The sequence below is a fragment of the Cryptomeria japonica genome, chromosome 6 (genome assembly GCF_030272615.1).
Source record: "Cryptomeria japonica chromosome 6, Sugi_1.0, whole genome shotgun sequence".
Taxonomy (NCBI): Eukaryota; Viridiplantae; Streptophyta; class Pinopsida; order Cupressales; family Cupressaceae; genus Cryptomeria; species Cryptomeria japonica.
Genome location: NC_081410.1, coordinates 125942131 through 125956307, shown reverse-complemented (window position 1 = coordinate 125956307; position 14177 = coordinate 125942131). Strand labels below are relative to the sequence as shown.

At 36.2% G+C, this 14177-nt stretch overlaps 1 protein-coding gene across 1 annotated transcript in view; it reads left to right on the top strand.

The window, feature by feature from the left end:
• The window catches only part of LOC131040442 (DExH-box ATP-dependent RNA helicase DExH15 chloroplastic), a 214516-nt gene that overhangs the window by 187617 nt on the left and 12722 nt on the right, over positions 1 to 14177 (top strand). The window contains exons 13-14 of the mRNA XM_057973365.2: positions 6412 to 6511; positions 6654 to 6800. Of these exons, the coding sequence (XP_057829348.2) occupies positions 6412 to 6511; positions 6654 to 6800 (247 nt within the window). The remainder of the gene's footprint in view (positions 1 to 6411; positions 6512 to 6653; positions 6801 to 14177) is intronic.

Below are 14177 nucleotides of genomic sequence, written 5' to 3'. Positions count from 1 at the left end.
TCTAATCATTTCTCTCTATATTGTAAGGTTGAATAGTAGTACTATCAACCACTTCTTGATTGTATAAGCAAATCCCGCTGAAAAGCGGAAGAGGCTGGCCTGCCACATACATTGGATATTTGTAATTTGGTCCTCCCGCTGCATAAGTGGTAGAGTGATATTTTGTTTGTAATGCTCCTCCCGCTGCATAAGCGGTTGAGTGATACTTGTTTATAATGGTCCTCCCACTTCATAAGCGATTGAGTTGAGCTTTGTTGTGTGTTTTCATCCTCCCCCTGAGATATGCGGTAGAGTGTTTCGTGCTTGGTTATGTTCTTGTTTCTCCTTGGCTGGTTTACCGCCAGGCTTTCTTGTTTCTATCCCGCTAGAAAGTGGAAGGGGCTGGCTTGCCGCCCATTATTGTAATCAGTACTTTCAGCAATTTGCAACTAACGATCCCCTGCTACCGTATGCTCTCACCCTCCTAGTTTGGGCTCTCGGTGATCAAAAGGTGTAGGGTTCTTTCCAGTTGGTTTGGATTTCATTTCTCTAACCCTAACGGGTGTTGTTGTGTCTCTAATCTTGTTGAAAAATCAAAAAAAAAATTGTTGGGGATATTACATTCTTCTGCTCTTCATTGTTATCTTTTGAATAACAAAGGGTAGGAACATTGTGCATTGTTTCGACCCTTCCAGTAGTATTGATCCCTTCAACGATTTGCATCATCTCCATACTCTTAGAATTAGCTTCTTCTTCCTTGGAAGTCGTTGTAGTAGTAGTTTGATTTGCTGATTTGGATAATTTCTAATGCATCATACTCAGCTGTAAACAAATCTCATCCAACTCCTTCTCCTTATCTTCTACAAACTTAATAGCAAGATCCATGTCCATAAGCAGCTGCAAGAAATCTGATTTCATTCTTTCAAAGGCTTCTTTGATCACACTCAACTGAGTGCTAGTGATTCCACTTGCAACTCCCTTGTGTCTCTCCTCAACTTGTATTTCCCATGTAAGATCCTCAATGTACTTGTGAGATTCATCGGCCCTAGTTAGGACTTGTGTAACCCTTTCTTTTGTGACTAATAATCTGTCCTTCAAATCTTGCAATGCTAGGGGCCTAGGTTCAAATTCATCTAAATTAAATGAGCTGTCACATATCAAATTTTCTGATTGGTTATCAATTGTAAAAACATTTTCAAACTCATCTATCTCACTAGAGGATGGCAAGCACTCCTCATGAAGCTCAACTGGGGCAGCAACATGATCATGAGTGGGTTTATTAAGGAAGTTTTTATCTTCTCCTACTTTATCAATAATAACTTGTAAATCTCCAATGAAGAGTTTGGAAAACCTCTCACTTGAAGCGATTGTTTCTTCCTTCAAATTATCCACCTTAGCTGATTAAAAATCATTATCCTTTTTTCTTTCATCATGCCCAGTAAGAGATGTATTCAAGGCTGTAATTTTAGCTTGCTCCTCATGAGACATGGAAGCATTCTCATCTGTAATTCTGCCCTCATTACCTCGTGGCTGCAATACATTTTCTTCCTTATTAATTTCACAAATGTGATCAAGTGTCCAAGCCTTCTGACATCTGAAACAAATCTTCTCTCTTCTCATTTGGTTCTTGCTCTTTTTTGGAGATCCTGAAACCTGTAAACCCATGGAGATTAGTTCTTTTTCAGTCATTTGTTCCCTAAACCTTTCAATTTTCTACTTAATCAACCCTTTGGAGAACTCATAAGCACAAGGTGAAACTACCAGCTCCTCTCTCTAAATAGCTAACAAATCTGATTGCAATTGCCTGCAAATATCATCATCCTCATCTAGGATCATGGACAATATGTCGAACATGTTTGTCTTCACCTTGTCAGAATGGTGTTTTCTGATTTCAGCAATGAAACAATTGAACATTTGAAGAATTAATTTTTCACATTTGAGATCCAACATAATGATGAATGATCCGGTACTTGCCATGATTTCTAAAATCTTAGCCCTCTTACCCAAAGTAGGGGCTTTAACATTATGTAACCCATGTAGGCTCTCCACAATCAGCTGCAGAACCCTTTTCAATATGTTATCATTATAGGGTGCTACAGGAGCTGTTATTCTTATAATCTTATTGAAACAAGTAGCCATTGCGATTATGAACTCATAAGGATGTTCCATAAACTTGTGTTGAACCAAAACAAGCATTAAGGGCTACAAGGCCCAATTCAGAAGCCTCCAATCTGATCGGTCTACCTTGGACAAACATGAATCTAATTCCTCCAACTTAGAGAGAACACCATCAGAATTTTTCATGGTTTTCAATTGTAATCCAATCACATAGAGCCAATTCCCTACTTCCTTTTCTTTCTGTAAATCCCTTAACTGTTCCCCATTGAATGTATCATTGAATTCTTTTGAGAAATAATCACTTTTCTGATCTGCCATTGTCTTCATTTTATTTTCTCCAAACTGACACTTCTATAGGCTGAAAGATGCTGCCCTAGATTGGCCAAATTGGGCAACCCTATCTAATGACCTTGAATTTAATGAGTTTTGTGTGTTGAGATTTGACTGCAACTACTATTATCTTCCAGAATTCTTTTCTCAATAGCTAAGACTGACAGACTGCAACATTGTGCCCAATTTGACTCAACAAATCTGGAGAGTTATATTTGCAACATTGTGCCCTATTCTAAAAAAACCAGGAGTTGTCCTATTTGCCAAATAATCTTCTCCACTACTTTGAAGGATTTTGTCAAACAATTGTTATATTCTGTCTCAATGTATGAACTGTGGTTGTGTTGATACCTGGTGTTTTTTTTCCTTTTCATGAAAGCTTGCAGCATTCATTCATATATAAATATATATAACAATAAATTCATACACCAACCTTTCAAGAAGATTTACAACCAAGACTACTGAGATTAACTATTGCTTTGGATTCTAATTTTGGTTCAGACATATCACAATTCAATATGACGACGCAGCCCCATGATTTTAATTACTTCCAACACCAAAGAACAACTTACAAGACCCAGCACAATATTGTTGTCGTCTGCCACAATCACGTTTAGTTCGAGCTTACTGCCAAAGGATGTAACCTGCACATTTGTCGATGACTCAAACCCACGACATTCTTCCCCATTTCATCCCAACTCACATTCAATCAGACAGACATCATTAGACCAGGGCACCACGTTGTTGTCTGTTACTACTAAACTCAAGAGGGGCGGTAGAATTAAGCATGTCGTGTTTCAACAAAATGGAGCAGCAGTCTCAATACATTAGCCTACGTTCTGGTTACTAGCCGAATACAAGGGTTGTCCACGGCTTCCTTTATGGCTCCAAGATTAATTAATCAGCCCATGTATGGACTGTGGTGTCCACATATCCTTCACTCCCTAACGTTTGCAGTGCTACTCCCAGCTACACCCCTTTAGGTGACACTTAGCTACACCACGAGTTCTTCAAACTGTAGCCAGCAGTCCTCAAAGATTCATGTCCTAGTCACAAGTATATCGGCTCTCAGTTTGAAAGGTATCAGCGTCCCAACACAGACGCCCATGATTTCCATGCACTCCACATTCTTATGTGCAATGAGAATACGACTCTTACTATAGTAACGATATAGAATATAATCTCCCTGATTGCAACAAACTTAAACTTCCATGCTTCTTGAAGTTTCCATTCTTGTTTCAAAATATTTAATGCGAAAAGGAAGAAGAATGTCCATGATCAAGGAAAAGCTCCCGACCAATGAGGTAGAGCTCTCTCCAGAAATATGGAGCCATGATCGAGAATAAGTGATGAACAATGGTTGCACCTAGATTCTCATCATGGGAACCAATGTAGGAATTAAGCTTGAGCAATTGACTTCCATGATTAGCAATAGGTTCTGCCAATACTTTTGCTATTATGATGTGACGACTTCAGTGGGAATTGCTCTAAATTTCACATGCTCGGAATCACTCAGAATTGCACTGTCAAAGGATGCTCACACCTCTGTAGTGAAGACCTGTGATTTTTAAGGAGACCGTCGACCCATTATGTTTGCCCAACGATGGAAATATTTATGCCATAATATGCTCGATGAATTACATCTCTATCTCCAAAATCAGTAGAAAATTCTCCCTGCAACTGGAAACTCCCAACTTATTTTCCCACGGCAGATGTAACGGCCACACAAAACCCAACAAATACTTCCACGTTACAACAACTGCAATCCATGAGGACGTTTCGGTTTTGGCTGCAATGGTGATCTGTAAATGTCGTTTCAGGCATTCACCAAAGAAGGGAACTCACGGTTTCAAGTCTGCGATAGTCCTTACCTCCGGCAAACACCCGACTCGTGGCAAACAACTAAACCACATTAAAACTTGCTCTACAAAACATTCTGCCCAGAACTATACACTTTACAAAGTTTTTGCTAATAAATTTATTTAAATGACCTCTTGTACGCTCTAAAATATTAAATTACGTTACTTCTCAAGAGACACGGCTCCATATTCCTTCGCCAAACTTTAAGCTCAGCCAAAATTAAATCGAGCCCCAAAAATTATATCGCAATTCATTTACTAATACCGCCGATGACATATTTACAATAAAGTTCATGCCAAAATATAGTCTCCACTTTTTTAATTCCTTTAACAAAGCTAAATATTAATCCAAACCACGATGCCAAAAAAAATACTTACTAAAATAAGTATTTAGAATATATTAAAACAGGTCACTTTAAAATATGCCGACCAAATTTTAACCCCAAACATTAGACAGCTGACCCAAATATTCAATAAATCTTCAAAACTCGCACGGGAATATTATTCACGGGAAATCATTCTCCACCCGTTTGACATTAATATTATTCACGGGAAATCGTTCTCCACCCGTTTGACATTAATATTATTTTTACTTAGCGCAGATCTTAATGCAAATTTGTCTTCAACTGATAATCAATCCTAGAATTTAATTTCTTCAAAGAAACACAGTTATCCAACAGGCTGGTAGGAAAACCAGCTCTGATACCACTGAAATATCCCCCTAGGGATATTTATTCCAAAAATTTGAACAAACTAACCACAGAAATTCAACATACAATTTGCATGAAATTGATTTCAATTTATTCACCAAATTACACTAAAAATCATTAAATTTCAGATTTAAATAGAATTTCTGTAATTTAGATATGAATATAGCCTCAAATCTTTAATAGAGCAACAACAGCAAAATCCAATCGTATCCACAGAACTTACAATCTAATTGGATAACCAGTAAATTAAACTTGAAGCACAAAGTGAGCCACCTGCGTGATAACTCCAACTGACAATGGGTTTCCGTCCACTGCCTCCAAGCTTAAGGATTTGCATCCTCACACCCGCTGAAATCTAGAGCTTCCCAGAAACTCTCCAAGAGAATCAATTTCCAAACATAAAACCAAGCATACCAAAATAAGCTTCTCCAAGTTATTAAATAACTCAACCCTGTGACTCTTCATTCGCCCACTGCCTATCTCTTGGAATTCCCTTCTATTTATTAAGTGACTTTACTTTATAATTTGATGTTGACATAAAAAAGTCACTTTAATCTGCATTAATAAATAATTAAATGAATTTTTCTTTTAAATTATTATGTTTTGACAACTTAAACTTAATTATTTAAATGGATTTCCTAATGTCCCAAAAAGGGGACATTACACATATGATGCATGGGTGATACTTTCAGTTTTTAAGGTTAGATTTTATACTTTTAATTTTGAGGTCAAGATTGAGTGGTAACGTAGAGGTTGTCAGAGGGTTGCCCTCATGGATATTCCTGATTTTCCTTGACTGTATGGTCATGGTTTGACAACCATGGATGTAACTTTAGAGGTTTCTAGTATAATCCCTGAGTGATATCTTTATTCACATATCAAAAGAATCGTTTGTATACTGTATTGATTGATAGTGTAATAAAACACCAGATTCTCTCCCATGTTCCTTGAGTTGTTCTACTGGTGATTCTATTCTAGTTTCTATTAAATTTTTATGCATATGTATGGTTACTGTTGTGCATATTGAGTTGGTTCTACTGGTAGAATTGTTTTAGCTGTATTCTGTATAATACAATATAGCATAATATAAAAAGAAACTCAGATTTGAGCCCTGATATAGGGGAACACACAATGGTGAGGATGCCTATTACTATTTAAAAAATGTCAATAGCTTGACCTAAATAAGAAACAATGTTTTTGTTTGGTATAATGGCCTTAAATTTTTTGTCAAATTCAACACTTTGGTAAAGCTATTTCTTATACCTTTTAGCTATGGCTCTTCTGAACATATAATCTGAACTTTAGTTTTGTAAGGATCAAAGTAGTCATCAGTAATTTTTCAGATTAGTACAAACTGACTTATTCAGATTTACATCATTGTAGTTTACTGACTCCTTATCTATAATTTTTTCTAGTTATGTTTATGAAGTTTCAAATGTAGTTGGCAATGCCATAGAAATATTGGAAGAGCAGCGTTCATCACTCTTGCAGTTGCAAGCCAAACATAGAGTGGAGGTAAGAAATATATTTATAATTATAAAACTTTGAATTATTTTTAGTGTCTCTATTTGCTAAAGATATATTCTAGGTCAATGTATATGTCTTTTCAAAATAAACTATTGTAGTTATGTAAGTAAGTTTCATTTGTTCTTGGCAGATTAGTTGCGACTTGGATATGCAGTTTGCAGGCATTGTTGAGGCTTGGGCATCTGGTTTGACCTGGAGAGAAATTATGATGGATTGTGGAGTAGATGATGGAGATCTTGCTCGCCTTCTACGCCGCACTATTGATTTACTTTCTCAGGTCCGTATTCTTTTGATCTAGGCCCCAACACATTCTCTTGTGAATGCATAAGCGGAAGCCCTTGAATTTGAATTAGAATTTGTCATGTCCCCTCCTTGATCGTTATATATATCCTAAATGAAGTAATTAAATTATTATTAATTAATATAATAATATCTACGAACTTCTATTTTGAAATTTATTTATTTATTAAATGTATTATTTAATTAATATCTATTAATATTTATTACTAATAATATTCCTGAAATATTCAAATTAAAATAAATTAATATTAGCTCTTACTTGGCTTCAAAATACAATTGGAGGTTCTAAATCAATTATCACAGGTATAAGGGATCAACAGCTCATCACAATCACCTCGAAATAATATTGCCAACGATATATATATCTTCCATTACACTGTAAAATGTATATATGTACCGACCATGAGTACTAAGCCAAAACAATGAACCAATGGGTATCCTTGGACTGATTCATATGAATATGAAGTACATTTATATCAAGTAATCATCAGACTAAATTTTCTAAAGAATGATAGAGATTTATTGGGTGGCAATAGTCGAGTTATTTGGTCGCTACATTCCCATAATATCAGCAAACAAAAATCGCATTGAACAATCATTGGTTACAGAAAGACTTTGACCAAATACAATGATATTGTCGATAGCAATGATTCAGTCACATATATCCCAAAGTGATTAAGAGAGAAAGTAGTGCCCAGCGATCCATTAACAAATGACCTTAATAGAAGACAAAGAAAGCAAGATCCATAGATCAGTAGGAACATTCCCGTAATCCACCAATGGAATATCTAACGATAGCAATGATATCAAAGAAATATATAAGAGCAGCAGCAAGTCAAGGGGAGCTATGATAGAAGATTATTCTTGACAGCAACTGATCATCCAACGGCAATATGAAGAGCCTCCTCTTATTGAAAGACAATAACTATCACTGGTATTCTATCTACAAGCAATAGCAATCGGTAATAATAATGGCATCAACTAATAATATCGATTACGATATCACCAGCATGTCAAATGATCGATTTACAAAAGCAAATGTGGGAACAGCGATAAAGGAGATGCCTATCAAAGCACCAATCTTTAATGACAAAGAACATTAGTATACAACGATAAATATGATAATTGTGGAATAAATTATTAATGACCAAGTGACAGTTCAACAATCACATAAAATCAGTAATTAAAGGATAATAAACACGTGTCTGAGTTAACAATTATGTTTATTAATAAACAAAGATATATGACTCCTCAAATGAAGTGAGGGGACTCTTATGGAAATTAAAGTTATAAAATAGAATGAGAGACGGGGAGAATGGGGAAGAAAGGAAATAAGGGAAAATCAGTGGGAGGATAAGGGGTCTGCTGCGTGGAAAGAGGAAGAGGTCAAGACAGTGATCTCTAACTAGTAGGGACATTACAGCCTGGCCGGTCCCCTCTGAGGACTTGGATGATGGAGGCATCACCCAAGGCAAGGAATAGACAAGGGTCTTCCTTGGATGGCTTGGGTGTAAGAGGTTACACCCAAGACAGGATTCGAACTCATCTTCGATTTCCTGAAGGGCTTGGAACCAAGGGGTTCCAAGAAGGCGAGCTTCACGACCGCCTAAGGACATACTTCTGTATGGCATTCATATCCTTTTTATTAGATGAGAATTGTGATTATGTTAATTAAGTATTTTAAAGTTAGATTGCAATTTAGATTTTATATATATATATATATATATATATATGTCTGTTGTATTCTAACAAACTATTTTGCAGGACAGTGATCTCTAACTAGTAGGGACATCACAGAATTCTATTAATAAAATGGTGTACTGCTCACTAATTAATAATAGCAAATTTTCTTTAAAGTCATGAACATTTGTTACAATAACTTCTAATAAAGGTAGGAGAAGATTAGAGTGTAGTTAGGGGAGATAAAAAAACCGAACAATCCCTTCAACTGGTGGATCAACAAGAACAAAGATATTGTGTGAACTACCTGTTGGAGTTGATGGTGAATCTCATAGCTCCCAAAAATCACCTACAACAAAACTTGTATCACAATTGAGAGAGAGCGAGATGGATTTTCTATTCACCTTGAGAATTTTATTGATGCAAAATAGTCTAAATAATGATTACAATGAATGATGAATACAAAATGAAATCCTAGATCAAACCTAGGTGAGTGTGTCATTAGATTATGACAAGTTCCTCATCTTATACTACAAGACAAAAAAAGGCACAATCGAAAAATTAAAAAAACATTTCCAAAGTTTAGCTTTAGTGAATAAAGTAAAAGGGCCCTAATAATTCATTAATGATTGATTAATAATTTTGAGATTTTCCTATATGCTTTAACACCCCTCCTTAAGTTCAATTTAGGAAGAAGCTAAAAACATAATGATGGATGCATAAATGGGTTCCAACTACAAGACTTGATGATGCACCCATGTACAAGCAAATGACTTGAGAAAAAGAGAAAACCTCATGGAGAAAAGCTTCTTTACAAAAGAGAGAAAAAAGAAAATAAATGTGTACATGTGACAAAAGAATCTAGGATTCAACATGTCCACTCAATTACTGCTTCAATCAAGCGCCCCCCCCCCCATGGGAGAGAAAAGAAGAGTAAGTGAATGCTTAAAGAAGAATGCTGAAGATTATCCAAAGTTGGAAAATAATATTCCTCTCTTTCAAAAGAAACAAATCCAGTGGTGAATGTAGAAGAAACTCCTGCAAGAGATATGGGAGAAAATTTCTGATGATGTGTCCCTCGGAAAGCTGCTAAAGTGTCCACATGTTTGAATCAAAAGATGCCAAATTAAATGAAGCAAATCCAAAAAACTATGAAGATCTTTGTGGGAATAACCTCCCAAATGTAATAATAGGTGTGATGTAGCTGTCATCAAAGAGGAAGTGAATATCTGAAATATCATTTCCTCTGATTTTAATGACGTTTATGGTTTTGTTTTGAAAGTATGCTTGAGGTTTATTTCATAACATGAATATTTTGTGCATGCAATGAATGAGATTTACAGGGAAAGAATAAAAGACAATTTTCTCCAATGAAACAAGTAATTGTCTAAATTATGTTGAAATTACTGGATTTATATATTGCTGCAGTTATCAATATCACACAAAATTCTTGGAAAACATACCACGACATGCTTATACAGGGATCTTCTAGATGTAATAACGAATGGTGCCCTTTTGATAGATTACACTAGCTGGAAATGCTAATGAACTTGTATCGCCCAACCTTTCAGCAGTTACAGACTCTTGTATCGCCCTCAAAATGATACCAGCTGAGCTTCTATGGTAGCCGTTGCCCCTGTATTAAAATGGCTGCCTTAGATGACATGCGATTTGTGAAGGGCTTCCAAATCTCTAAAAATCGGGCCCAAACAGCACAGGAATATTGTCAATGGAAATAGCCTGTGATATGGTGTGCCTCTACCCTAGGCGAACTGCTTTAGATTCTGATTTCTTCAATAATCTGCAAATGGTTATTGTAGACCATGAATTGGCTGATTGAATTTGTTGAACTCTGGATGAGTTGGGGTACCGTCCAAATCACCAATCCATCCAGGGGTTCCATTCTAGATTGGAAGAAGATATTCGCTGCTCAGAGAAACTCAAGACAAATCATAACAATGGTGAATGTCTTCCCAAGTCCATGATTTCTCCTTAAATATTGCCTTTTCCCTTGATTGGCTCAATAATTTTTTAGATCTTAATAATTTCACTTATAGCAAACCGCTCCAATTAAATAAGTTGGCCTTATCATTGATGTTTTACTCAGACATATAATAATTAAATCGCCCAAAGAAGTTTAGCCACCCATATCACATAAGATGCCCAAACAAATATTTCAACTTAGACTTAAGATAAATAGCTTGTCCAAGTAACTTAGGCGCTCTGAACATTATAAAGGGCCCACCTTATTAATTAAATATGAACAAGTTATAATTTATGCCTTGGCTTAACTTCATATTTAATTAATAACTTAATTCCCTTGTAATTTTATTTTGCTCTAGCCTCGGGGAAACGATGATTGACTCTAGGCAGAAGGGGACATTACAAAATCCTCAATCATGTCCCCAATGTCTGCAATGTGTGACTCAACAAATAATGCTGCAATGTCTGATAAGAAGTCATCCCACAAAGTTGAAATTGAAAGAAAACTAACATCCTTTTAAACTGAACTGATCTCTATAGATGCAGAAGGTGGAGATGGTGGAAGCTCAATGCAAGTCTCATGAACCAAGGTGGATGATGGAAGTACACATTGGTTCAAGTGGCCAAACTTTTCCTTAGATATCTGATCCACTCTAGATGCATGAGAGGTAAACCAATCAATGATATTGCAAGATCATCAGGAGCAAAGTTTGAGAAGGCATACAATTGAGAGGCATGATCAACTGTCCTAGCTGAAATGATCTCTCTACTCTCCAAATCTCTGATAAGCACTGAATCAGGTGTAAGCTAAATTGTCTTCCTTTCCCCACCATGTGCAATCTGATAGATGGAAAGGGAAATGGAGGATAGTGAAGGAACACAAATTACATCATGAGATTTTTCATCAGCAATATCAACAGATCTTTTCCCCCTAACACATCAGTATATGTGGTAATGTGCAAGCCTTATATGAAGAGAACATATGTTGAGATGAAACTTGTGATGTGAGGCTCTGAAATCTAGAAGCCATCGACTTGATTAAGGTTTGGTGGATGCAAAGAGGGCATGGCCTTTCATCTTGTCTACTCCACTTGCCATGCATGCTGACCCTAATTGTGCAGGTGCTAAAGTGGAAGAAGAGGTTGTACCAAATGATATAGATGAAGGCAGCTAAATAGGTTCTTTTGTAGAAGGTGTTTTAGCTCATCAATTTGCTTTGCATAACCTTGATGCTCGTCATGTCTTAACATTTTGGTCTCTCCTTAGATGATTCTCCCTTAGAAGATCTAATTGGGTGTAGTGCAAGACTCAACATGAAAGAATACACTAGGAAACATAGGCATTCATAATGTCCCAAAAGTTTCATCACTTCTGTAACAGTAAAACCATTTTCTCTCTTGTGCAGCTCCTCTTTGTTCAAGTACTACACCCATGGTCACTCTATACAACCCTTGTTTTTTCAAATGGATCTCGATTTGTTTTCTCCACCCATAGTAATTGTATGGTGTGAGGGGAGTAATGTTGGTTGGATCTATGATGTTATTTGAAAAGTACAGAAATTTGGAAGAGAAACAATAATAAAAGCTTTCACAATGCAAGAAAATTCCCCCTTGTTCCTAAAAAATGATCTTGTTTGCATGTTTTCCAAGAAAATAATCAAAAGGGAAAACCTGAGATTCGATGAAAATAACGATACTTGGTGAACATTCTAGAAAAACAAGCTTGAGATCTGTGTAGAGGGTTGAACCAACTTTCTAGTACCACAAGAATCGCAAAAATAGAGATTTGAGTCAAAAAATTTGACCTCGGAAGTGCAAGTGGCTTGATCTGAGTTCAGAGGCCAATAAAACTCACCAACAATAGAATGTGGAAAAATTAGTAGCCCCATTGGATTGAGCTTGGAACCAGCTTTCCAACAATATATGTTTTGCCAAAAATGGAGTTCATATGCCCAAATTATATTTGATTTCCTAAAAGTTGCCCAGTCTGCCTTGGAGATGAATAGGGGGCTTAGAAAAAGCCCTTGGTGCCATCGGAGACTAGGGAGCTAGGTTGCAGGGGTCTAGACTGGGTACTAGCCCCAAGTCACATAGGTGATTAAGGGCTTGCAATTGGAGAAAGTGAAGGCGGCACCGCAGAAGCAGTAAAGGGGGGACAACAAGCTGTAGGAATTCTACTGACCTGGAAAACACATCAGCAAGCTAACAAAATGAATGTTAGTCCCTAGATTTTTGCACAATTGTTGAAGAAATTAAAAAACTTGCAACAATTTTTTTACTGTTAGATTTGTATGCTAGCACACCACAAAATGATGCAGGGACTGGATTTCTTAAAATTTGAATAGGAAGTTGAAGATTTGGTGCTCCACACCATGTTGGAGTTGATGGTGACCCCATAACTCCCAGAAATCCCCTGCAATGAAAACTCTTATCACAATTGAGAGAAAAAACAAGATGGATTTGCCATTCAACCTAAAAATTGTTTTAATGCAAAATAGCATAAATATTTATTATAATGAATGTTGACTCCTTATAAAAAGGAAAAAAGCTCTGGATCAAACCCTCGGTGAGGATATCATTTGATTATGAAAAGTGTCCTCATCCTATGCTATGAGACGAAAAAAGCACAATATAATAATAAAAAACATTTCCCTAGTTTGGCTTAAGTGCATAAAGTAAATGGGGCCTAATAATTATTTAATGAGTAACTAATTATTAGGTGATTTTCCTATTTACCTTAACACTAGTTAGCTTAAAAAATCCATTAGTCTAGAGTTGAAGTTGAAGTGACAAGAGATCGCCAATGTAATAACCTCCCCTAAAAATTTCATCTGAAATTAAACTATAGTGCAATGTCCTTATCACTTTTGGATCACTTAGTTATCGAGATGGGCAAAGGGAGAGCATGCGATGTATAGGACTGCAACCATCTATCTAAAAGGTAACAACTGAAGCACACAAGGTGGCATAGCTAGCCAAAAATTTACTTCTTCAGTAGAATGTACTTGATGCAAGAACTGAAAGGAACACTTGTATGCTTATTTAGTGGACTGCATTTACAATAAGTATAGGCACTTCTCGCTTATTCAGCAGATTGCAGTTACAATAATACAAGCACTTCATGCTTATTCAATGGAGTGTAATTGCAATAAGCACAAACACTTCACGCTTATTCAGCAGAGTGCAATTACAACAGGCACAGCTTCTTCCACTTATTCAATGGGGTGTGCAAATACATTAAAGTGTAAGATGAAACTATTGGCAATACTACCACCCAGGGTATTACAGGATAATACAAAATGCATTACAAATCATCATAAGAGAATATAAACTTGCTGATTTATGTTAATATCTAGCTTGCCGGTTTGGGTTCGGGCACCGGTTCGGGTTCGGGCACCGGTTCGCCGATACAGCAAAATTTTGAAAAGGGGTTTGGGTTCGTTAGTACAAAAACATGTAAATTTTATATATATATATATTAATATTTGTACAGCCTGTAAGAATGAATTAAGATTAGCATGTCACATAGCATCATATAAACAACATAACAAACATAAACTTGTAATCATAGCATCATGATCATACCATAATAGCATCATATACATCAAGTTTAATATCAAAATGACAAAATATTCAAGTATCATTGTTTCAACTCTTTCAACAATATAAAGTTTAATCATCAAATGGATCAG